The sequence below is a fragment of the Eschrichtius robustus genome, chromosome 17, assembly GCF_028021215.1.
Source record: "Eschrichtius robustus isolate mEscRob2 chromosome 17, mEscRob2.pri, whole genome shotgun sequence".
NCBI lineage: Eukaryota > Metazoa > Chordata > Mammalia > Artiodactyla > Eschrichtiidae > Eschrichtius > Eschrichtius robustus.
Window position 1 is genome coordinate 48,964,002 of NC_090840.1, and position 27,577 is coordinate 48,991,578.

A 27,577-nucleotide genomic window follows, 5' to 3' on the forward strand; every position below is an offset into this window, starting at 1 on the left:
CCCATCAACAGACAACTGGCTTAAGAAAATGTGGTGTACACACACACACACACACACACACACACAGGAATATTACCCAGCCATAAAAAAAGAATGAAGCACTGCCATCTGCGGCAACATGGATGGACCTAGAGAATATTATACTTAGTTAAGTAAGTCAGAAAAAGACAAATAATATATGATATCAGTTATATGTGGAATCAAAAAATAATAAATGAATCTATATACAAAACAGAAACAGACTCACAGACATAGAAAACAAACTTATGGTTACAAAACAGGAAAGGTGGGGGGCGGGGGTAGATAAATTGGGAGTATGGGATTAACAGATAAATACTACTACACATAAAATAGATAAGCAACATGATTTATTGTATAGCACAGGGAACTATATTCAATACCTTGGAAAATAATCTGAAGTATACATATTATCAAATATATATATACACAGATATATATAACTGAGTCACTTTGCTATATACCTGAAACTAACAAAATATTATAAATCAACTACACTTCAATAAAATAATTTTTTTAAGAATTCCATAATATGATATCTGAGTTTACTTCAAAATAATAAAGAATGGGGTGTGTGTATGGAATATAAATTATGCAAGATTGGCCAGAAGTTAGTAATTATTGAAACTGTGTAATGGGTACACAGAGATGTATTTTCTCTTCTTTACAAAACTATGCTTGAAATTTTCCATAATAAAAAGTTTTTTTAAAGAGTAAATGATAGGAATTAAATCAAATTCAATTGTTCTTAGAAATGACTGGAAACAAAAAAAAAGCATGTATTCATTGTAAATTATTTAACTAAATCTAGAAGTAAATAAATGTCTAAACATAGATTATTAATTAATTATGGAACATCCATTCAAGCAGATATCAATTGGCTACTAAAAGTCATGTTGTAGAAAACTCACTGATTTAAAACAAGTTAATATATTGCTAAAAGTAAAAAAGGGTAGGTTACAAAATAATGTGCAGAGAACTAAACCATTTTCATTTTTTCTTTTAAGCAGGGGTGTATCTGCATATGTGCATGCACACACACATACTGGCACCAAATTACTGGCAGACTTTGTTTTGTTCACTGCTATATTCCCCAGCACCAAAAACTGTGCCTGGAATACAAGAGAAACTCAAATATTTGCTACATGTAAATATATTAAGATTCCAGGCAATAAGGTTTGATTTCGGGGGTGGCTCTCCTCTACACTTTTGTTTCATAAGGTTTGTAAAATAAACATTCTTTTTTTTCTGTAATTGGGGGTAACTTTTAAAATTGTATCTCATAACAAAATTAAAATTTTTCTTCATGATTCAATAATTATTTCATGAAATGCCTTCCATAAAAATCATTTTATACCCAAAAAGAAAGGTTGCTTCCATAGGTTGAATTAATAAACTGACCAAGGCAATCAGAAGTAGTAAAAACACTACCTGTTAACCATCTTATTCTTATGAGTGAATCCTGCAACTACTTAGGGAATACTATCTTTTTAAAAAAATTTTTTATTGGAGTATAGTTGATTTACAATGTTGTGTTAGCTTCAGGTGTACAGTAAAGTGAATCAGTTATACATATACATATATCCACTCTTTTTTAGATTCTTTTCCCATATAGGTCATTACACAGTACTGAGTAGAGTTACCTGTGCTATACAGTAGGTCCTTATTAGTTATATATTTTCTATATAGTACTGTGTATATGTCAATCCCAGTCTCCCAATTTATCCCTCCCCCCCTTACACCCTGGTAACCATAAGTTTGTTTTCTACATCTGTAACTCTATTTCTGTTTTGTAAGTAAGTTCATGTGTACCATTTGTTTAGATTCCACATATAAGTGACATATTTGTCTTTCTCTGTCTGACTTACTTCACTTAGTATGAAAATCTCTAGGTCCATCCATGTTGCTGCAAATGGCATAATTTCGTTCCTTTTTATGCCTGAGTAATATTCCAATGTATGTATGTGCCACATCTTCTTTATCCACTCCTCTGTCGATGGACATTTAGGTTGCTTCCATGTCTTGGCTATTGTAAATAGTGCTGCAGTGAACACTGGGGCACATGTACCTTTTTGAATTATAGTTTTCTATGGGTATATGGCCAGGAGTAGGATTGCTGGGTCATACGGTAGTTCTATTTTTAGTTGTTTTTTTTTTTAGTTGTCACATCTCCTTTGTGTCTTTTTTTTTTTTTTTTTAATTTACTTTTGGTTGCGTTGGGTCTTCGTTGCCATGTGAGGGCTTTCTCTAGTTGCAGCGAGGCGGGGGGCTACTCTTCGTTGCAGTGCGCGGGCTTCTCATTGCTGTGGCTTCTCTTGTTGTGGAGCACGAACTCTAGAGTGCCTGGGTTTCAGTAGCTGCAGCATGCGGGCTCTAGGGTTCAGGCTCAGTAGTCCCCTGCATTGGCAGGCAGATTCTTAACCACTGTGCCACCAAGGAAGTCCTATTTTTAGTTTTTTTAAGAAACCTCCATACTGTTCTCCATAGTGGCTGTATCAATTTACATTCCCACCAATAGTATAGGAAGGTTCCCTTTTCTCCAGACCCTCTCCAGCATCTACTGTTTGTAGATGTTTTGATGATGGCCATTCTGACCTGTGAGGTGATAACCTTATTGTAGTTTTGATTTGCATTTCTCTGATAATTAATGATGTTGAGCATCTTTTCATGTGCTTTTTGGCCATCTGTACATCTTCTTTGGAGAAATGTCTATTTACATCTTCTGCACATTTTTTGATTGGGTTGTTGGTTTTTTTTTTGATATTGAGCAGCATAAGCAGTAGGAAATACTATCTTTAAGAAAGCTAATGTTTCTAAAACAAATCTTCAACATGGATACAAAAAAATGATAAAACCAGATTTAAAAGTCATCCATTTATATTCATCTAACATGCACTGACAATTTGTAGACAAGCTTCCTGCTTGGGTAATGCAAAGAAAATTAAGATACAGCCCTTAACAACCAAGAGCTCCTAATCTAGTAGGAAAGACAGATACATAAGGGCTAAATAACACACAGTAATAAAGGTCGTTAACATTTATCAGGGCTTTTTATGGCCTTGTGCAGAGCATTTAACAAGCATTTTCTCATTTAATCTCTGTAACGACCTTTTTGGTAGTTACTAAAACACTCTCAGTTTTTAGATAAGAAAACTAAGGCTTAAGTGACTTCCCCAGTCGCTTGGGTAATGAATGACAGAACAGAATCAAACCAATGTCTGTCCAATATACCGTATGGAGCTTCTCACTCTTTCAAAGCTAGCAAATACCAAAGGATACTGGATAATTACTACATCAAGTATCATACATCAGTCACATTTTTTAAGGTGGACATTTCTTTTGTAAGTGTTCCCAGGAATTTCTCATCTTCAAATCAGTTATCCCTACTCTGAAAGGTACTTTTTTTTTTTGGCCGTGCCGCGTGGCATGCAGGATCTTAGTTCCCCAACCAGGGATTGAACCTGGGCCCTCGGCAATGAAAGTGTGAAATCCTAACCACTGGATCACCAGGGAAATCCCCTGAAATGTACTATTACAGCCACTAAACTGTGAGCTTAAGAACATCTCACTCACCTCATTTCCATTACCTAACTCTATCTACAGTGGACTATTTTTTAAAGGTTCTGAATTTTCAAATAACAAATATAATCACACAATCACTGCAGTATAAAAAGCAGCTGTTGTATAGTGATTTATACATGATGCAAGATGTATAGGTCATACTTCTATATGTCCATACTCTCTTACATAATCTTTCCCCTTTTCTCTGCCTGTCAGTTAACCACTTCCTTAAAGATACAATCAAAAATGAAACTAGGGGCTTCCCTGGTGGCGCAGTGGCTGCAAGTCCGCCTGCCAATGCAGGGGACACAGGTTCGAGCCCTGGTCCGGGAGGATCCCACATGCCGTGGAGCAGCTGAGCCCGTGCGCCACGACTACTGAGCCTGCACTCTGAAGCCCGTGAGCCACAACTACTGAGCCCACGTGCTGCAACTACTGAAGCCCGTGCACCTAGAGCCCGTGCTCTGCAGCGGGAGAGGTCACTGCAGTAAGAAGCCCGCGCACCAAAAGGAAGAGTGGCCCCCCGATCGCCGCAACTGGAGAAAGCCCACGTGCAGCAGTGAAACCCAACGGAGCCAAAAATAAAATATAATAAATGAATTTATAAAAAAAAAAAAAAAATGAAACTAGACATCATGTCTTATTCACCCTCGTAATTCCAGTAAGTACCTAACACAGAACCTCATATACTACTGTTTAATAAACTTTTGTTCAATAACTAAATGAATAAACAAATGAACAAAAAATTTTTGCTAACTACTGGAGCTAATAGAACTTCAAAACACCTGTCACACAGTGCTAAAGGGGAAAACCTATATTCCTGTATAAGTTGTTATGGCTCATCATGTGCTGCTTCAAATTAAATCAGCTTTACCATCCCAGCAATAAAAACTACACAGGGCTAGAAGTTGATCCAGGGGCCAAAAGCAACCACACAAGGGCTGAAATGGCCAATGGGGATGTTCCACATTTCATGGTTACAAAATGACCCAGTTAACCTTAGATTTCATTAAGCATAAATGCTAACTGAATAAAGACGACAAAGGTCACTGAAGCTCAAGTCATTATTCCAAGTGACTTTAGGCCGCCATTCCCCTTATTAATGGAGCCTATTCCACATCCCATATTTAGAGACGCTGAAGCTCAGAGGGAATGAGCAGCTGACTAGGCACCTTCCCATGTTACCCCACGCACATTTCCTGAGTATCCTCATAATAAAATTCTATTACTGAAGACAATCTGTATACCTCTCTTCCTTGTGATCTTAAAGGACCTAAATAACAGGAGGAAGCTCCTTATGACTGGCTAAAGGTTTTTTTTTTAATTATTATAAAATGTACATAAAATTTACTATTTTAACTATCTTCAAGTCTACAATTAAGTGGCATTAAGTATGGCAACCCATCTCCAGAACTTTTCATCATCCCAAACTAAACTCTTAACACTTCCCATTTCCCCCTTCCCCCAGTCCCTGGCAACCACCATTCTACTTTCTGTCTCTACGAATTTGACCCTTCTAAGTACTTCAATTAAGTGGAATCATAGAATATGTTTGTGTCCCTTTATGTCTGGCTTCTTTCACTTAGAATGTTTTCAAGATTCATCCATGTTGTACCATGTATCACAATTTCATTCCTTTTTAAGGTTAAATAATATTCTAGTATGTATATACCACATTTTGCTTATCCATTCATCCATTAGAGGACATCTGGGTTGCTTCCACCTTTTCTTTTTTTTTTTTTTAACCTTTTTTTTTTTTTTTTTTTTTGGCCGCGTTGGGTCTTCCTTGCAGCGCACAGGCTCTCTCCAGTTGCAGCGAGCGGGGGGCCACTCCTTGCGGTGGCTTCTCTCATTGAGGAGCACGGGCTCTAGGCACACGGGCCTCAGCAGTTGTAGCACGTGGGCTCAGCAGTTTGGCTCGCGGGCCCCAGAGCACAGGCTCAGTAGTTATGGCGCACAGGCTCGGCTGTTCCGCGGCATGTGGGATCCTCCTGGACCAGGGCTCAAACCCACGTCCCCTGCATTGGCAGGTGGATTCTTAACCACTGCGCCACCAGGGAAGTCCCCGAGTCCTTGCTTTCAATTCTTTCAGGTATCTACCTAGAAGTGGAATTGCTGAACCATATGGTAATTGTGTGTTTAATTTTTTTGAGGAAACGCCATACTGTTCTCCACAGTGACTAAACTATTTTACATTCCCACAAGCGATGTACAAGGGTTCCAATTGCTACACATCCTAGACACATCCTATTATTTCCTGGTTTGTTTGTTTTTCTATAATAGCCATCCTAAAGAATATGAAGTGGTATCTCATTGTGGTTCTGATTTGCATTTCCTTAATGATTAGTGATGTTCAGCATCTTCTCATGTGTTTATTATCCATTTTTATATCTTCTTTGGAGAAATATCTATTCAAGTATTTGCCCATTTTTATTTGGGTTGTTTCGGCCAAAGACGTTTAAATAGAAACACAAAGGAAGGCTTTCTACACTGCTAGATCTGGCTCCCTAGTCAAGAATAATTAGAATGCTCTCTAGATCTCTTAGGAAACTAATCATGAAGAAGAGGACCTGGCCAGAGAGCAAATCCAGCAAAAGAGAAAAAACGTCTAGCTCTGAGAGAACAGAGATTCCACCTTCTTAGAGCACCTTCTACCTCATTTCAGCTCTGTAATTTTCAATGTCTTTTTCTCTTCTGGCAAATTTCTCTATATTTTAGTGATGACATTATTGGTAGCCTTATTACTACTAATAGTAGCTATTTAATGTCATAACTGTTATTAACAGTTATATTGTTATCAGTGCTATGTGCTAAGCACTATGCTTGATGTTACATACAATATCTCCTTTAAAATTAAGTTCTAGTCTTCAAACCTAGCAATTTCATCTTGAATACTGTTAGAAAAGTCACACATCTTTAAAATACATGAAAGGTTTTCATTCTTTAGTCCTTCAACATTCCATTATTAAACAACGTCAACAAGTCTCAAAGATGGGAACTCCCTGGCAGTCCAGTGGTAAGGACTCGGCGCTTTCACTGCCCCGGTTCAATCCTGGTCAGGCAACTAAGATCCTGCAAGTCTCACAGCACAGCCAAATGTAAAATTTAAAAGTCTCAAAGTTAGCTTGAAATAATGGAACATTTTCTAAATTACACAATGAGGAATCCAATCTTAAATCCACAAAATCAAATATCTTTTCTACTTCAACCACAGAAAGTATACTTTACCTCCAACTAATGAAATTCAGGGGTCATTCTTTTTCTGCTCCCTTTTGCTTTTTAAAGGCCAAACACTTTGTAAATATTTAGTAGATGTTTAGCTCTGAAGTAATAAAACTGATTTTTTTTAACTCAACTAGAATATATGTATCCAAGTGCAAACTGTCCTTTATCCCCCAGAAAGTTGCGTGTTTCTTCAAAAGATGTCAACAATGCCAGACACATTTTGAAACACTCTGGAGACTCTTCGGAGATAAATGCTTTACCAATCACTTATTTACAATCATCTGTTTCCCTACACCTTAAATTTTGAAGATAAAATATGAGGATTTAGTCGCTATACACTTATAACTCCTCACTCCCATCCCCAGATAAACACTACACTTAATTTCAATAATCCCAAACAATTAATACAGTGATTAAAAGTATGACTACATTAATAAAAGTATAACTTAAGGAAAGTTCAAAATCTTGACAACATTAACATTTGTATCACTCAGTGAGTTCCATACTCTTACTTCTCCTAAATTTTTACAGATTTCATTTAATCCTCACAAAACCCAAAGAGAAAGTACTATTATCACCTCCATTTTATAAGTGAGTATACCGAGACTTAGAAAAGTTAAGTAACTTACCTACCATTGCATTGCAGGAAATGGCAAAGCTAAGGTTAGAACCATGGTCTACCTGACTCTAAAGTTCTGGCTCTTGTTTCCCTAGTAATTATCACTTTCTTAATAGTATGATAGATATAATTTGATGATCTCATAGTATATTTACTTTACAAAACTATGAAAATTTATGAGGGTTTAGTTAATTAGTGGCACTAGAATGAGCTGAAATCCAACTCAGAAAACAGATGCTCTACAATGGACAGAAGACTTTTTATAATTAAATGAAAGTCTTGTTTTTCAACTCTATCAAACCATTTCCTCTCAGGTTTGGCTCTCTGCCCAAAAGTACTCTAAAATTATAATTTCCTGGCAAAGAGCTTTAAAGAAAAAGTTGAGATTTTTCTCCTTCCTTCACCCTTGGAGTCTTTTATACTTTTTTCCCAAGAATTTTTTCACTTAGCCTCAACTGGAAAGTGACATGATTCCTTTTAATTTCTTGTAACAAATCTATACGAAGTTAACAACGCTGAGATATACTCCCCAGCCCTAAAGACATGTCAATGCATTTACTTTCTTAATAACTCATTTTTCAAAAAACACAAATCCAGAAAATATAGACAGTGTAAAACAGCACATCTGAAAAAGCTCCAACATATTCACATCCTACTAAAATAAAAGTTAAAAATAATTGTATAAGAAAGAGACAGACCTGTCTCATAACTTTTAATCCAGTTCATTATAAAGATTTTTAAATACTCAACAACCATACCTAGATTTGAGAACTTAAAAAGGGAATAGAATCTTTAACTAACTGATTAAAAATAAAAGCAGAGACGTCTATATGAAACTTGCAAGGTCTACTCATGAACCTACTGTATAAAAAAATCCACTATGATTTGTGCTAAAGAGACTACCTACACTTAAAAACTGGATTTATTCATATGTCTTCTTCCTCATTTATTTCCCTACATCTCAAATTTTGAAAATAAAATATGAGGATTTAGTCTCTATACACTCTCAACTCCTCACTCTATCCCTAGAACAATACTAGAATTAACTGCAATAACCCCAAACATTAATACATTAATTAAAGGTATAACCACATTAATAAAAGTGTAACTTCAAGGAAAGTTTAAACTCTAACAATATTAACATCTGTATCATTCAATGAGTTCTGTACTCTGACTTTTGCATAATTTTTACAGGCTTTCATGAATAGAAGTGTGGGGCAGCCTGTGGAGACAGTGGCTGCTTTCAGCTGTTTTCAGAGATGGACGCTATTTTGCTTGATTTCTCAGCGTAGTCTGATTACGTACCCAGCAACAGCACATGGGAAGCCACTTCTCAGTATTTTTCTGAGGTTCTTTGTAAATAAATTAAGGGGAAAAGACTGTGAAATAGTTCATGATTTTGGTGCTTTGTGAAAATAATTTTTGCTTTCTGTAAACTGGGATTATTTTCACCTGTTTGGGTTTTTTTTAAGAAATAAAAATAAAATTTTAAAATTCCAGCCGTGTCTAATAGAAAAAAATTCAATCATTATATGAAAGATAAATAGCTTAAATTACTTCACCCACAGAAATTAAAAATAAACTACTACAAATATAATGTTACTGTATTTGTACAGGAATACAAATACACCTCTGAAATACCAGTTCAGTTTGGTAATACCATGAGTCCTCAAAATCTAAGTAATGCTCCAAAATGACAGAAATTTGTTTTAACTTGGGAATTTTGTGGGATTTTTAGGGTAAAATCCTGTTCTTTTTTCATGCAAAAAATTGGTTATTTTCATATTAAATTTTAGAAATTTAGCAAAGTTTAAATAATTTTTCTCTCCTTCACTGCACAATAATGTTCTTAGTCAAAAGATGATTTCAAGATGTACTATGAACCCAGAAGAGAAAAAGGTCTTTGGTAAGCAAAAATTGATACAAAGAGCATGTACTGTACTTTGGGAAAGGGAGAGCTACTGTTAGGTCAGATCATTATTTCTAAGATAAGCAGCAGTTTAGAGAGGAGCATAGCAATGAGAAACGACGTGTGACAGTAAAACACAAGACTAGATTTAGGGGGAAAAAAACCCCAGCTATATACAGCAACAAAGCTTCTAACACACCAAAATAGCACACTTGACTATTTCTATAAACTAAAACTATGAACAGTTCCATTAACTTTTTAATGGCTTTTTATAAACTAAAATTCATTTTAAATTAATATTAAGTAATCAAGAAAGCAAATGATCAGTCTCAGAAGACTGGGTCAAGTGTCCTCCCTCTGAAATGAATTTCCATCAAAGGTGGTTGTTTTAAAAGTGCTTTTAAAATATTTTAAGAGTATAATGCTTGAAGTGGTTGACTTCATTTATTTGGAAAATCCATTACGTGGTACACCACACTTCCCAATGACGCTGAATATCTTTAAAGTTATCACCATATCACTATTTTGGGAGACTGTTTCACATCACATGACTGTTTTATGAATATTAATTAAAGCTGACTAATCAAGTGCTGAAAGTCTGTATATAAAGGAGTGGGGTGATCCCATTTTCTTATCTTGGCCGGGTACTTGAATTCTCTTCTATTAGAAAAAAAAAGAAAAAAAGACCTGGGAAGTATACAATGAGACTCAAGTGCATTGAAGGAAAACTCAATGTACCAGGAAAAGAAAATTATCAAAATACTTTCTTCTCAAGAGTTAATTAGTACATATATTTTTAATTTCCACTGGAATTTTTATGAAATTCCATTGCTTAATTTCATCTTTGTTTTTTATAATTCTTAGGAATTAAATAAACTATAAATTTTATTCAGAGCAATCGTTTCTCTCCAATCTCACTCTATGATCCAGATTTCACTAATTATTAAAAATGTTTGAATAGATATTATCATTGGAAAATGTTTACTGGCTGTTATTTGACTGCATTGACAGACTAATTCACATATCAACTTACAAGTGCAACCTAATGTCTTTTAATACAATAATTATACCAAAACTAATTCTTTCTAAAGTTATACGACACAGTGGCAAGTGTAATTTACCAACTATGTCACTGAGACAAATATCTCCTTTTACTTATTCAAAAGCACAATAAAACTTAACAAGAGGGGCTAATATCAAAACTAAAAGGGAGTAACATATGGCATTTAATATCTTGGATGTGCCTCATTTTCAATTCATCAGTCAGGGCTGGATTTATAAAGCAGCTTCAAGATGCCCTTGAATTTTGTTTGTTTGTACGGATATACTTTTACGTATGCAAGACAAGGCAAGCTAAAAGGTCTACCTTAAAAGTAAGGCCTGAAATCTGATCAGATCACTAGTAGTGTTATCTGTCTTGGATTCTTTTATTTTCTCTTTTTCATTTAAGAAAAGAAGAAACTAGGTCACCTGAAACATTTAGAGGTGAGAAAGAAGTGAGACTGGTTATTAGGATAACAGTGGGTCAAATGGTAACCAGTATAAGATAGGAAGAACACAAAACTAAAAGTCCACTCTAAATAGTCTCTACCACAGAATTTGTCTATACATGTCCAATTTCTGACTCAAACTTAGAAGCATAAATGTATGGTAGAGATATTATCCAGGGAAAGAAGTGCAAAACTGCCAGTGCCATCACATTTTTTGATAGACTAGCCCACAGTTTGAAAGAATGAGTCAGTTTTCCTATCTGTAAATAAAACGCTATTTTAAAATAACATCATATTAGTGCCCAGGTTGAGGTCTTGAAATACCATCTCTCGCTAAAAGTAGGGCTTACTGGAAAAAGGCTGATTCCGGATCTGGGACAGAAGATGGTCAAGATGAGCCCTAATTTCTTATCACAGCAGGGAGTAAAGAAGCTGTCAAAGACCGCTCAGGTCATGTTGTCTCCTGAAGGGATTCCCACTGATCAAAGATGGGACACTTTGAGCCTCAGCAAAAGTAACTGCAATGGATTAAACCCATCAAATACGTTTACATCCATCAGCTCATAATGGCATTTTAAAAAAGAGAAAAAAATAATAATAATTGGTCCCCTTTGGAGGAAAACAGGGAACTGATTCATTATCTTAAAAACGGGTAAATAAAGGGAAAGAATCAAGCGTTTATCCCGTCTTTTCCTTTACAAACTATACCACTGGGTAACCAAACAGAGGATGAGAAAAGTGACTCTTTATAAAACCATTCCAACTAATAAATGAAAACAAAATGGTGTATTTAGAATTTCACCATTTTGCAACACCCACCAAATTAACAGAAATAAGCATTAACCATCAACAGCTGCTAACATCACAAAAAAGAGAGGCAACCAGACATTGACTCATATAGTCTTGCCAAACACCACCTATAATAATGCCTAAGGGACTGACTTGAGCCTGATCCAGTCTCTGGATCCAGCTGCCCATTTGCAGGAAACATGCAAGACAAAGGAACATGCTGAACTGCGCTTTGAGCAAGCAATCAGCAAAATCCAGGCTGTGGGAAACTACAATTCAAACAGCCTGGGTCTTCAACAGGAAAAGGAAAAGAGAAAAGATGGAGGACCAACCTAAAGATTAAAAACGACAACTCATATAAATACTATTCTTTAATTGGCAAGACTAACCTACAGTGTCTAGCAATGTGCATTTAAGTTATTACTATAGAAGTCAGGATAATGGTTACATATGGAAAGAGGTGGCTGTGATTGGGATGGAGCACTCAGAAGGGGCTTCCTGAGAGGGTGGCAAAATTCTATTTCTTAACCTGACTGGTGATTATAAAGGTGTCTGACTTACAGTAATTCATCAAACCACACACTTGTTTTTTACTGATGTTTTATTTTGCAATAAAAAGATTTTTCTTAAATAACAGGTCACCCAAACAATTCAACACCTAACAAAGGCTTAATCTGTTTCCCATTCCCTAGTCTAATGAGGTGAAAACAAGAGGTTGAAAAAGGAAGTCAGTGCCCATCATTTCCTCCCTACCCACTTCCACTTCTAAGGGAACCACCTAATATCACATTTTGGGCGGAATAGATTCACATTCCTGGGAATCTGGAATTCTAAGAAAGAGATTATAGATACCTAACCTGTTCCTCTCCCAGCCTTTCCCCATCCCGCAAGCTGCTCAAACCCAAAACCTAGGAACCAGAATTGATTCCTTCTTCCTCATTCCCCAAATCTAATTTATCAGTAAGTCTCTCATTTCTAACTCCGAAACATAACTGAAACCTGTCCACTTCTCTCCATCTCCACTGACTTCACCACCTCTAACCAAGTGCAGCAGCCTCCTCACTTGTTTCCCTGCTTTTATTCCTAACCCTCTACAATTTATTCTACCCAAAGCAACAAGAATGACCTTTTAAAAGCATAAATTGCTTAAAATTCCACTTAAAACTCTTTAATGACAGCCCACTATACTGACTTAAATCCAAATTCCTTTCCATGGCCTGAATCACTGAATCCCTGCCCATCTCTCTGACCTCATCTCCAACCACTTTCTCCCATTCTACAACCCAGCCACGGTGGCCTTACTTCAACTCCTCCCACACACGAAACTCTTTCCCACCTCCAGGCCTCCTCACAGGTTTTCCCTCTGCCTGGAATACTCTTTCCGGCTACTCGCACGGAATACTTCTCAACCTCATGTTCACAGCTTAAGTACCTTCTTAGGAAGCAGGTTCCACCATTTTTCTCTATCAATACATACTACTTTTATCCTTCGTAGCTCAAGCTCCAACTAGAGTGTATGTTCTATGAGGGCAAAGATTTCATCTGTTTCATTCAACAATGTACCCAATATCTGACATTTGAAAGGTAGTTAACAATTACTGAATATATGAATAAATGAGCAAATTAATGAACTCAAGGATGACAGTCAATTGCTGCCATGAGCAATAATCAATGAGTAAAAAAAGTCAGTTTTTAGAAAGAAACAGGAGAATGGGGTAACCCAGCAAACGGGAAAAATAATGCGGCTCCAGAGAGAAAGAGTCAAGGAAATTAACTGCCTATTCTCTTTAATTTATGCTTGCTTCAAATACGTAAAAAGTTCACCTAAATTTCAAAAATAATTTTAATTTGCATTCCTTTCCAATTATAGAACTCTAGGTCCCATGATTTCAGAAAACCAAAAATTCTAAAAATGAAAAAATGATCTGCAACCTAAAAGTCCATCGACAGATGAATGGACAAAGAAGATGTAGTATATACACAGACAATGGAATATTACTCAGCCATAAAAAGAATGAAATAGTGCCATTTTTAGCAACATGGATGGATCTAGAAATTATTGTATTAAGTGAAGTAAGTCAGGTGAAGACAAATATCATATATCACTTATATGTGGAATCTAAAGAAATGATACAAATGAACTTATTTACAAAACAGAAGTGGACTCACACATAGAAAACAAACTTAAGGTTACCAAAGGGGATAGCGGGGGTTGGGGGGGGCATAAATTAGGAGTTTGGGATTAATATATACACACTACTGTATATAAAATAGGTAAACAACAAGGACCTACTGTACAGCACAGAGAACTATACTCAATATCTTGTAATAACCTATAATGGAAAAGAATATGAAAAAGAATATATGTGTGTGTATGTATAACTGAATCACTTTGCTGTACACTCGAAAATAACATAATATTGTAAATTAACTATACTTCAATTTTTTTTTAAAGTAGGGATATAGAAAGCAATTGCTAAGGCAAAAAAAAAAAAAGAAAATATGATCTAGATAGAGAATGACATTCTATATTTTGAATACATGACAGAAACTACTCATCCTTAGAATCACATATGCTCAACGATTTCCCCAATTTTATAAGTGTATCAAGATACTAATATTTATATCAACATATCTGAAAAATTTACTCTATTTTACCTCTTTACTAAGATGTCTGGTACTATATGAAATCTATAGACTAATTCAGAACCCACATATAGTACTACCACATGTACACCTATATTAATTATCATTAATGCTAAGAGCTTCCTGTTAATTCTCATTTTGCTACAAAGTCATTTTTAAAGATATATCCTTTGATGTACTATTAAGAAGTTCAAGGTAATCTGCACCTTAATTTCATGGCATGCAAGCAATGGACTTATTTTTAATTTTTATACATGTCTGTTTACATATTTGTTACTTTCATTTATTCAACTTGAGACTCTATGCAGAAAAAACAATTGTAATAAGACATTTCAAATATAGAATCTTTGTTCTACAATATGAGCTAAAAAACTTCTTGAACTTAGAGTAACCCTAACATATGAGGCAACTCAAATAAAATCACAACAAAAAAGCAGCTTAGGACAAATAAAAAAGAAAATTTCTTATCAGATAGTATCAATTTTCATTTTAGAAGAAAAAATCTAAAGACCTCTGGTAGATAGAGAGGGTGGAGCTGGTAGGGAGTCAGAAGTTGAGGTCATTGTAATTACAGTGGGATATTTCCAGTGCACAGGGTCATTCTACACCAGAAAGCAAAAGAGCCTTTGCCTCAAAGAAACCTTCATGTATTATATTTCCCTTTATAAACTCTGTCAGACACCATGGATAATCATTTTCCATTTTCCCATACCTTAATTGGGATATATATAAAGTGCTCAAAATACAGTAGTTTTTAAATAATGGTTTCCTCTCTCCCCTTCCCCTCTTCCCCTTTTAGAATCTTAAAAGAATATCTCTATTGTATGTATAACTTGTTACAATTATACCACTCCGGATTCCTTTGGCAATGCCATCATCAGGAATGGTGCTGGAAATGAAATCCGTTTCCTCACTGTCACAACTACATACACCAACAATGTTTTTCAAACTGCAGGTCGCAGCTGATTAGTAGGTCATGAAAATAACTTGGTGGGTCATGACCAGCAATTTTTCAATGAACTAGAACAGAACAGAACATAGAAAAGTACCAGAGAACATCACACGTAGTTCATTCCATGAAACTTCTGTTTTTGGGTCTCATCATCAATATTTAAAAAAAAAAAGAGAGACAATGAAAGCCATAATATATGATGGCCTGAAGTGACAGTACCCCTAGTTCTACAGAGGCTTCCTTGAAACTAGAAAAACTAAATTCTAAGCACTTTTCCTCCCTTATAACCAAACAAGAAGTGCTCAATTTAAACCCATTATTTTTAAAGCTTTACTAATACACATCTCTGGAATGACCGCTGGAATTTTCTGGGATTACTTCAGAAAAACAAACTCCAACCTAGCTGTGTTTAACACACATTTACCTTTTTCTTTATGCTTCTAACAAATTCTTCTGTACCAATACATGCTATATCTCAGCCCCTTAAAGAACAATGGATAAGTTAATCATTGCCTAGAGTTGACTAAAGACTGAGTTTATCTCCTGTCTTAACGTACAACTGAAGTCTGCTCACCAGGAACTGCTCCAGATGCTGTCATACTCCCGCTCTCTAGGAAGGAAGAGCCAGTTGATTGTTCCCACCTACAGGGCCTAAATCAATTCTAACGGAGTTGGTGCCACCCCAAATTAACCAAGAAAAGCCAAAGGGAGGACAGATATGCTTTAGGGACCAACTCATTAATGCAAAGAGACGCTCCAGTTTGCTGGATTCTTCTCTCACAGGATTACTTAGAACACCTCCTCCATTTTCCTGCCACTGAAGTTGGAAGCTTCCCCCAGGGCCAACCCCCTGAGGCCACTGCTTTTGTTTAAGAGTTCTAAGAATTCATCTTCTCAAAGTCAACTGGAGTTCTCCACTTAGTGAATCTCTCCGATAATAAACACACAAGAATTTTACTTTCTAACATTCCAAGTACGCTGAATTAGGCATACAGACATAAAATGAAGCCCACTATTTTCTCACTGCAACATCTTCATGATTTTCCTGACACCCTATTATCTACTTATCTGGTTTGTGGCTTTGTCCCACCCAACTCAATTCCTGAGAGTTCCTGTTGTGTTTTTACCTCTGTTCCTAATTTCCAGCCTAAGGTCAGAGCCACTGATGCTACAGGCTGATGTGGGCTCTTCATTCTGAGGAACATACGAATACCTTCTACTTTACCCTTCTATATCTTTGTCACTTTACCTTGGATTTTTCATTCCATAATCTATCCTTTGACTGATAATCCATTCACTCATAGCAACACTTTCCCTTATAAAATGATTGTTTTCTTACCTTCACTCTTCATTTGTGTGAATGCATTTTGTAATCCTAACATGTTGACTTCAATCTTAACTTCACTTTCTCCAAACTAACCACCTGTTTACACTATTAAAAAAAAATTGCCACAGAATCCAACTATAGCTTAAATCATAGAACTCTCAAAGGAACCCTCCTACACTGTTGGTGGGAATGTAAATTGGTACAGCCACTATGGAGAACAGTATGGGAGTTCCTTCAGAAACTAAAAACGGCTTCCGCGGTGGCACAGTGGTTAAGAATCCGCCTGCCAATGCAGGGGACATGGGCTCAAGCCCTGGTCCGGGAAGATCCCACATGCCACGGAGCAACTAAGCCCGTGCGTCACAACTACTGAGCCTGCACTCTAGAGCCCGCGAGCCACAACTACTGAGCCCGCGCCCTCTAGGGCCCGTGCTCCACAACAAGAGAAGCCACTGCAATGAGAAGCACACGCACCGCAACAAAAAGCAGCCTCCACTCGCCCCAACTAGAGAAAGCCTGCGTGCAGCAACGAAGACCCAATGCAGCCAAAAATAATTAATTAAATAATTTTTTTTAAAAAACCAAAAAGCTAAAAACATCGCTACCATAAGGCCCTGCAATCCCACTCCTGGGAATATATCTGGAGAAAAACATGGTCCAAAAGGATACATGCACCCCAAAGTTCATTGCAGCACTGTTTACAATAGTCAAGACATAGAAGCAACCTAAATGTCCATCAACAGAGGAATGTATAAAGAAGATGTGGTACATATATACAATGGAATATTACTCGACCATTAAAAAGAATGCAATAATCCCATTTGCAGCAACATGGATGGACCTAGAGATTGTCATACTGAGTGAAGTAAGTCAGACAGAAAGAGAAATATCATATGATACCCCTTATATGCGGAATCTAAAAAGAAATGATACAAATGAACTTATTTACAAAACAGAAACAGACTCACAGACTTAGAGAACGAACTTATGGTTACCGGGGGGGAAGGATGGGAGGAAGGGATAATCAGGGAGTATGGGATCGACATGTACACACTGCTATATTTAAAATGGATAACCAACAAGGACCTACTGTAGAGCATAGGGAACTCTGCTCAATGTTATGTGGCAGCCTGGATGGGAGGGGAGTTTGTGGGAGAATGGATACACGTATATGTATGGCTGAGTTGCTTTGCTGTGCACCTGAAACTATCACAACATTGTTAATTGACTGTACTCCAATATAAAATAAAAAGTTTAAAAAATAAATAAATAAAATTTAAAAAGAACTCTCCTTATCTTGAGAGTAAGTATGCTTCAGTAGCTTACTCTTATTATCCTTCCAGCCTTTTCACTGTTCCAAACCAACTTGTCCTCTAAGTAAACCTCTATTAATAAATTTTAAATAACAATCCTATAACCTAACGGGAACAAAGCCTATCTGGTAAAATATATCTCTCGAACAATGATTTTCTATCCTCGCTTTGACTAGTACTGTATATAACTACCCTCCCTCCAGCAGCCAGAGCTCTCATGCTGCCCACCTGTCTATCACAGAGAACCGCCTCCCCTCCTATGAATGTTCTACTTGGAGAAGACCCCATGTTTGGTCACTTCCCTTTCTACCTATCAAAACTTACCTATTCTGTGGTCATTTTGCTGTCATCTAGTAGTTCCCCTACAAAGAAACCTGATAAACTCAACCTACCAAAATGCTAATAATTAATAACCATTTAATGGATTTCCCTTCCCAGAAGGACTTCATTTTAATAAGGATTTCTGAAGACCTCTGTGACAAACAATTAAGGAAATCTGGGGACTCTAAAAGCCATTCTGATCCTCAAGTTAGTGACATAGCTGACCACATCTACTGCCTATGTTTAACACGAGCCTTGTTGAGGACACCAAATCAATAATGCGAGGATAAGAGGGACCTTACAGATCATCTAATCACTAGATTCTCAGATCTGGCTGCACACTTGAATCTCCAACTCCCAGAGGAGAAGAATGATACCCAAAGAAGCAAATTTCAAAGTCAGTGACAAAGCTGGGCCTAACACCCAGGCCTAATGCTATGTCAGATATATATGAACAACAGGCTAAAAGTACAAAGACATGTATGGGAATGACACATACCCAATTCAGAACAGTGACAACCCTTTGGGGGATGGGGAGGGAATGCAATTGAGAAGAGGTATACTTAGGGGGCTTCAACTATATTGGGAATATTTTAAGCTGGGTAGTGATATGTAAGTATTTACTAAATTTGTCCCCATTATCTTCTGGGTGTCTAAAATTTTGTAATTAAAAAAAGAACAATTTAAAGATGGATACTCAAATGGATATCATATTAGGAATAAAAAGAAATATCTTAGGCTAGGAAGTACTCAAATAAGATACTTCATGAAACAGGCCTTGAATAAAACATAAATTACTAGCAAAAAAATAACACAAATTTTCTAAAGGAAAAGCATGAACAAAGGCAAAGCTGAGAGTACCCACAGCCTATAACCTAAATAAAGAACAATAGGGAAACTTTGGAAGGACAGATTCAGCTTGGATAAGTAACAAAAGGCTGGGGGTTAAGGTTGAGATCAAGTGATGGGGGCCTTGGGTACAAAGTCAACTAAAAAAAATCAATCCAAAAAAACAGGAGTAGCATGACTGAAGTGATGTTTTAGCAAAAAAGTCAGAAGCCATGTGCAGGATGAACTAAAGCAGTGTTCTATGGATCATTAGGAGGTTCTGTAGGACACCAAAAGGGGAATAGAAGGAGGTAAGGCGCTGGGAACTAGGTTCTGGCGCCCTGCCCCTACTCCAAAGAGAGCCCTTCTGCTGTTAAAATGTTTCTGCTGTTAAAATTTTTTGATAATCACTGGACCATAATGCCCAATTGGAAGGCACTGCTATAAATCAACTGTGAGGGTCTTAAAATCCTGGAATGAGATAGTAGTATTGGGAACGAAAGGGGGGGGAAAAAATGAATCCACAGACTTTTTGATGGAAAACTTGATAGGATCTAATGATAAACTAAATAGGATAATGAAAGAATGGCTCTACAGGAAGAAAAAACAAAAATACTAACTGAGAAGCAGCTATTGGTCATACAGACTTGAGCATCAGCAACATATATGTGACCATATAAAAATGTATGGGCCCTAAGGAAGAGCTACTCACAGCAGAAAAGCAAAGTGGCCGTCTTACACAGATTAGAAACAGAACAAAGGGGACCAGAAGATTATATAGAAAGAGGTGACCATGGAATGCTAAGAAAGCAAGCATAGTTTCAAAAAGAGGCATCACTGTACACAATGAGCGGGTGCACAGCCCTTGCAGCCAATCAGACCCAGGGTTCTGGCACCTCCTCCACCTGACCAAGTTATTTAATCTCTCCAAGCTTCATTTAATGTGGAAAATATAAACTAACAACTAACATTATTGAACATATCATGAAGCACTGTGCTAAGTGCTTTACATCTGACCTCATTTACTCCAAAACACATTTTACAGATTAAGAAATTAAATTTAGAACTTGCATAGTAAATTGCAGAGCCAGGATTCCTATTTCTTGAGACAATAAAGTAAAAGAATGTATATATAAAATTCCTGGCAAATAGTAAGACCTCAAAAAATGGTAGCTATATTTCATTATTAGAGGGTAATGATTAAGAGGGGCAACACAAAAATTCACTGCCAGTTATCTCTGTCGTAGCCATCCATGTGACAAACCCCCCTAGTGACCTCATCTATAAAAACAGGATTAATGTCTGTAATCCAACCTACTCAGCAGGGTTGCTATAGGGATTAAATGATATTATGAAAAAGAAAATGCTATGAAAACAATTTTGAGAGATACTCAAATATATGGGATTGTCACATATCTTTCGCTCTTTAGAAATGCCTTCCTGGATGAACATGTCTCTCTGAAGAGAGCTAAAAATAACTCTCTTAAATGTGCAACCACCACTTTGAAAGTATAAGTCACCATGGAACGGTGATATATACCACCCACCCCTCCCCCAACCCCTCCAGGTTCTCTTAATGTCCTTGCAAGGCAGGGGTTCTCTTACGTCTATAGTAAAACTCTGATAACTCAGAGTAGAGCTAATCAATACAGAGAATTTCTACTTCAATTCAGAGTTATTCAACTTGGCCTTATGGTACTATCTTGGAGGTGCCCCTTACAGTCCTTCCAAAACAAGATGGGGGAAACATTGATTCCAGTTTTCTTCTATAGTATTAAAACTGGGTGCCAAATCAATATTAGAATTGGGATATTTTAAAATGCCAGAAAAGAATCTATCAAGGGCTCTGACAGCAGGTGTCTTTTGGAAACTCCTCCACAACCCCCCTTTTTCACCTGAACAGATGGTTCCCAGACCTCAAGGCTCACATGTCTAGTCACACAATTCACAACAGCTCACAAAGTTCCTACCTTTTTAATTATTACATGTTCTTGAATATACCACCTTTCATCTAAAGATCTCTAAGTATCAAAACACTCTTTACTCTTCACAACAGCACTATGGGAGAGAGATTAGTACCCTTATTTTATAAATTAAAAATGAGAGACTGAAGTTAAATGTTTTATCCAGCATCAGTTGATTGATTCATTCTTAAGGGGAAAATGCACATTATGAATTTATATCAATGGACAGCCTTGATTCAGCTTCACGCGATCATTTCAAATACCAGTTCAAAAATATCTACTGTTTACTCGTACACTTCCAATATAACAAAGAATAAGTACAAACTAATAGTAAATACCAAAGCATCACTATTTTTACATGCTAAAAGAAAACCAAACCAAAAAAAAAAAAAAAAAACTATATGGCGGAGGGGTTCTAATTTAAGATTCCTACTGTCTTGCATCCATAAATACTTTTGAACTTGCGGAGGAAGGGGAGAGGAACACCTGTCAGCGCAGCATATCCACAATAAGTTTTACAGGCTGTGTAGCTATTAATATTTAATTTCTTGAACTGTAAATAAACAACCCGCTTTCTCAAAAAAAAAAAAAAAAGGTAATATTATGGAAAACATTTGACAGGAAAGCCTACATGGTTGTAAGCAGCCCAATAATTTCCTAGTTTTACGTCTCCCAGTTCGTGAACTTGCCACGAGGGGAAACTCCGCCCGCCCCAGGAGTCCGGCCGCGGGGCGCCCAGCGCTGCCCACCGACTCTCCACCCGCGCCAGGCCCGGCGGGCCGCGGGGGAAGCGAGGCTCGGCCTCCCCTCGGGCCCCCTCGCCCCACGGACAGGCGCGGCCCGGCACTCGGACCCGCCTCGCGACCCCCGGCGCGCCCGGCTCAGGGCCCGGCAGTCGGGGGAGGGGGGTCTCGGTCCCCCACGGGCCTAGCCGCCCCCGCCCCCCTCCTTCTCCCCACGCCCCGCGTTCGTTACCTCTTGGGCGCCGGCGGCTGCTCCATGGCGGCCGGGGGCAGAAGGAGGTACCAGGTGGGCGGCGAAGGTCGGAGCGGGCAAAGAGCCGGGGCACCGGCCGGCCGAGCCCGGGGAACCACAGAAGGAAACTCCAGGAACTCAGACCAACTTCCCCGTAACTCCGCAGCGGATCCCCCGCCCGCTGGCGAGTTCGGCGCCTCCCGGCCCGCCCCGCCCCGCCCCTCGGCCGCCGGCCGCCGGCTGCGAGCGGGGAAGGATGGGCGGAGCCATGCGCTGGAGAGGGAGACTGGTGGGCGGAGCCGAGGACGGAGGGAGGGGCCGGCCCCAGTGCAGGGAGGGGAAAAAAGGAGCTGGGACTGGAAGGGCCAGAGGGTGAGGCCTAGTCAGGACCCAGAGCCTCTCTCTGCTGGCCTGGGGCACGTTGCTTTGAAGTGGCCCAAAGCTGCCGCTCCTCACTTGCCTTCATTGCTTTTGCCCCAGTCTGACTTGACTCATTTCTCTGGATTTCCCAAGGATACCTCCCAAACATCTTGAGCAGCCGTTTGAAGTACTGCTAACTGCCCACGCTCCCCTCTCTAGTTCTCATTATAATTATTGGTTATGTTTTCCCCCAGCCATCCCCCAGTAATAGGGATACTTCTGGAAATTCTTGTTTGATTTTGATTGTGGACAGACTCCTCACAATAATTAGGTCTAATTACTGCAATGACATCTCTCATGCACTAGATTCAGTGAGCTGTGGCCTTACCAGCTGTTCAACTGGGTAACCTGGCAAAACTATCACAAATTATGGTGCATGGAAAAGAACTCAAGAAAGGTTTGTTTCCTTCCCTCTTGCCACACCTGCCCCCAACCTGTCCCCAAGGCCCTTACCCCATGGTAATTAGACCCCTCCTTGTATCCATATTGTGTGTGTACCGTTTAACCTTAAATTTCATCTATAAATATCTCTCTTATGACCATACACAGCTGCTATGTAATGACTTTGCTTGTTTTTGTCAGAAATTGTCAAGATGTAGTATCACAGAGTTTTTTGAAGATTCGAGCAAAGAATATGAAGAGAATATTGTAAACATTAATCCAAATTACACTTGTCTATTAACAGTTTTTTTGCATTATTTTAAGTTTTGCTATGTAATAAACTTACATGATTTATTTTCAAACCATTATCTTCTCCCCCAAACTTAGTTATTTTAAATTTGTTAAGACCATTCATTGTTGAAACCTAAAGTCAAATTCTGTGAACAAGAGAGATTATTACAGAATTTATACTTATTTGCATTTATTAAAGATCCACAGAATAACAGTTCAGAAGTAACAAGATGATCATTAAGATGTCAAAGCTAGGAAGAACCTTTTTGAAATTATTTCATTCTATCCCTCACTCTGTCCTCATCCCCAACACTGCTAGTACCTTTGGGCCTACGGGTGGTAACAGCTCTGCAATTCCCAGATTCCTCCTCTATTCTCTACATTCCCCTAGACCTCAACCCTCCTCATATGACCCTAATTTGAGTGTACCTTCAAAAGGGTTTCCTACTGGAACCCTAACTGAGACACCCATAAAGAAGTCTTGTGGAAGGAGGAGGAATAATATCAGAAAATAAATCTCTGCGGTCTCCCCTCAGTTTGAAAGGGAGAGGGCTAACAATTGTTGTATGACCCCAATGGGATCAGACACTTGGCCTACATTATCTCATTAAACCCTTAAAACTGCCTTCTTAGGTAGTTATTCCTGCTTTAGGTGAAGAAACTGAGGTTCAGATGGGTAGAGGGAATTACCCTAGGCCAAACAGAAAATCTGCATTCTAACTCATGCCTTTGTAACTCCAAAGCCATGCCTTATCCCACTGTAAGTCAGTCAATATGTATTTACTGAGCACTTATGTATGCAGGCACTGTTCTCGGTGCTGGGGATTCATCAGTAAAGAAAATAGACAAAAAATTCCTGCCCTCATAGGGTTTACATTCAGGTTAGGGAAACATAATAAGACAAATAAGTAACTAATCAATAATGTTAGGTACTGAAAACTGGTCAGGAAGAAAAATAAAATGGGGAAAGGGAATATAAAGTGGAGACAAGGGGTGAAATTTAGAAAGGGGGGCCAGGGAAGGCCTTAATGAGAGGGTGACTTAGGAGGAAGTACGGGGAGAGCCATGCAGATTGCTATAGGAAGAGAACTGTCAGGCCAAAGGAACAGTAAGTTCTAAGGCCTGAGGCCAGTGTGCCTGGCGTGTTCTGTGTTACTGAATAAAAGGAATTGTTTTTCTCCTGAATTACTCAGGAAAAAAAAAAATTGTCTCAAGTCTCTGTTTTAATTTGTGGAAAGCCAGCCTGAAGATTCCAAGACGGAAAGAATAGAAATCATCATTCAACCTGCAAATGAGAGGCAGCAGCATTCATGAACAGATGAAAGCTGTAGGAAAATCTGAGATTTAGATAAGGGTCACTCAGCTTCACTTAACTGTGAAAGCAGCATAATCTGTTTCTGCTTCCAACCGTTCCAGTTAGAATCAAAATCAAGTATGCACTTTAATTATACTAGTGAAGAGCTCACCACAATTCCCAACTGAGTGCTCTAAGAGAAATAGGAGAGAAAGCTTCAGTCTGGGACCCAGTTCCTCTGAATAACAAAAGTGCATTCCTTGTCACTGAATATATACACCGCCATGTTTTATAGGTAGAAAAATATTAAAATTTAAAACAAAATTTTTTCCTTGCTATACTAGTTGCTGCTGTTTATTGAAACTACAAGTTTGTATTACTCTTTTTTCTCAATTTTCTATTTATTTGAAAAATAATACTAATTAACAACTGTTAAACTTTCTTACCGGAAGAGTTTGGGACAAAGAGAAAGCTCTCTCAAATATATTACATTATGTAACTTTTTCTTTGCAGGGAAGTGTTTCCTTTCAAGAGGCAGCTTTACAAAGCACTTTCTCTTGATCTGTTTTCTCTTTTCTAACTTAGTTTTATAGTTAACCTGGAACTAGCATGTTGCATTTGAATTCAACCACTATCCTCTTTTATCACAGCAATCTTAAATTTTTTTTTTTATCAATTTATTTATTTTTGGCTGCATTGGGTCTCTGTTGCTGCGCACGGGCTTCCTCTAGTTGCGGCGAGCGGGGGCTACTCTTCGTTGTTGTGTGCGGGCTTCTCATTGCGGTGGCTTCTCTTGTTGCAGAGCACGGGCTCTAGGGCACATGGGCTTCAGTAGTTGTGTCACATGGGCTCAGGAGTTGTGGCTTGTGGGCTCTAGAGCGCAGGCTCAGTAGTTGTGGTGCACGGGCTTAGTTGCTCCGTGGCATGTGAGATCTTCCCAGACCAGGGGTCGAACCCGTGTCCCCTGCATTGGCAGGCGGATTCTTAACCACTGCGCCACCAGGGAAGCCCTTAAGTTTTTATTTCATTTATTTGTTTCACTTATTCCCCAATAAGAACAGTATTTTATTCATATTCGTCATATCAAAAGTCTAGCATGTCAGTTAACTATAAGAAACAACTCAAAATGACTTTTAAAACAAGAAGCCTAGAGATGGTCTTTCTAGGTTTGATTAATTCTTTGATTTCCTTCTATTTCCTGCCCTACTGTGCACTGCAGGGTCTCCTTGGGCTATTTCTCTCCCCTCAAACGATGGCTGTCACAGTTCAGGCACCACATGGAGACAGGACAATGTCCATCAACAGAAGGTTATTTCTTTCTGAATACCACTTTTTAAGATGGTGGAAAAGCCTATTCTAAAAGCCCTTCTACAGACTCTCCTTCATATCCTGTTGGCCAGAAGTATGTCACAGACTTATCTGTGAGAAAGAAAACGGTGTCACGAAAACCTCTATAGACTAATTGCAATTCACCCCATGGGGGTGGGCTTGGAGCTGAGGCTGGGACCAGCCTTCCCAGAAGCTTATGGCAAGGAGAAGCATGAGAGAAGAACAAACACTGAGATTCTATACTAACAAAGAATGGAGGAATTCTTATTAGGCAACAGCCTACAATGTCTGCTAAAAATAAGTACCTAGAACGTGACAGTCACTGAATAAATGTTTGCTGAATCAGTGAATAGATTTCCACACAAAGAAAACATCAAGAATTTTAAGAGACATAGATAATTTATAAACTCCATGTTAAGTGAAAGTAAGTGTACCTTTTGTCATTTTATTTCCTCTCAGTTCCAAATTCATCCTTCATTGCCTGCTCTATTAAAATGGAGCTAGGTCCATTAAATATTCTTCTTTATCAGGTGGTAAGACAAATCAAGCTTTGTTACTAAAGGACTGTGGAGAGACATTACAAAAGAAAAGAGTTTTCCTTCCTGGTTGTTGTGTGTTCCATTGGCTCTGTCCCAGGGGCTGCTTCCCTGGGTTCCGGAAGTGCATGCAGGCAACAGCACACAGTGGCCAAGTGTTTCCCTCCCCACCATAACTTCGCCCTCCTTTGGCCACTTTGGCTGCAGAGTGCCTCCAGTGAGACACCTCACCGTGAATAGCTTTCCCCAGCAACCTAAGATTTTCAGAAAGTTCCAGAGGGCAGATTTTTGGCAAGTTCCACTAATATGGCACCACAGCAACTCCTTCATTCAGTGAGACATAGCTGTGCTCTCTCCAACAAGGTTTGCATCTCAACCTGGGGTGGGGGGTGGCCTCTTCTTTGGGTGCTCCATCTCAGCCCCAGAAAAGTACTGCTACTGATTACTGCTATTCCTATATTCTTTAGAGTTCTCTTTGCTTCTTAGCCAATCCCTTGTTACTCCAATCCCCTGTTATAGTTAATAATTCTTTCCATTAAACTTTCTCTATTCAAATAACCGTGTGCTCTCTGTCTCTTGTGGTTTCTGTATCAGATTGGACCTTGACTAATACAGAGAATAATAGCAAAGAATCTCAGGCCTCACTGTAAACTCAGAAAAAGGATTAATAAGACTGATTTCATTTTCAGTTCGATGTATAATTATCTACACAATAACTAGGACTTATGGGGGAAAAGATATATTTTGAAGATATGGTCCTTGTGCTCTAAGAATATGGTTTGGTTGAAAATATAGAATATAGAGAATAGAAAATATAGAATATAGAATATATATTTATATGAGTAAAATAATGGCTCAAGTCTGTACGTAATAAACTATCAGTAATTTCTGTCATTCAGAAAACTGTGTAGTTCAAATTGATATGGGCTGGAGCTCAGCAAAACGAAAATGCCTTCCATTTTACAAAACCCCGCCTCCTTATACGTCACTCAGAAGGAGAAAATCAGTTTCTGTTATATACAGATATAAGTTCCAGAACAAGCTAAAGATCTCTCAAAACACAGCAATGATTGATTAAGACACTAAACCTGGGGACAGAGTGAAGGAAAAGAAAGAAATCAATACTAAGAACCTGGTAAACTCCACGACTTAAAGCCTTTCCATGGTCGACCTTTAGTTAAATTAATATAAGGAACTTATTGTCAATAAACTAATCAATGCTATGCTTTCATAATTTCTGTTTTTATATTTTTGTTTCTTTAAATTTCTTTTTATTCCTTCTTATGGTCTCTGAATAATTTCTAATTTGTCCTGATTAGATTAAGCAGAAAGAAAATTGTTTACTTACTTCTAGGCCAGGAAAGCTAGAAGACTACTCCTACACAGATA

The 27,577-nt window shown here is 38.1% G+C and overlaps 1 protein-coding gene across 1 annotated transcript in view; it reads right to left on the reverse strand.

Moving 5' to 3' along the window:
- STK3 (serine/threonine kinase 3) overlaps positions 1-22,164 on the reverse strand; it is a 307,261-nt gene extending 285,097 nt beyond the window's left edge. The window contains exon 1 of the mRNA XM_068525949.1: positions 21,938-22,164. Coding sequence (XP_068382050.1) covers positions 21,938-21,963 — 26 coding nt within the window. The 5' untranslated portion in view covers positions 21,964-22,164. The remainder of the gene's footprint in view (positions 1-21,937) is intronic.
- Positions 22,165-27,577: the final 5,413 nt, after the last annotated feature.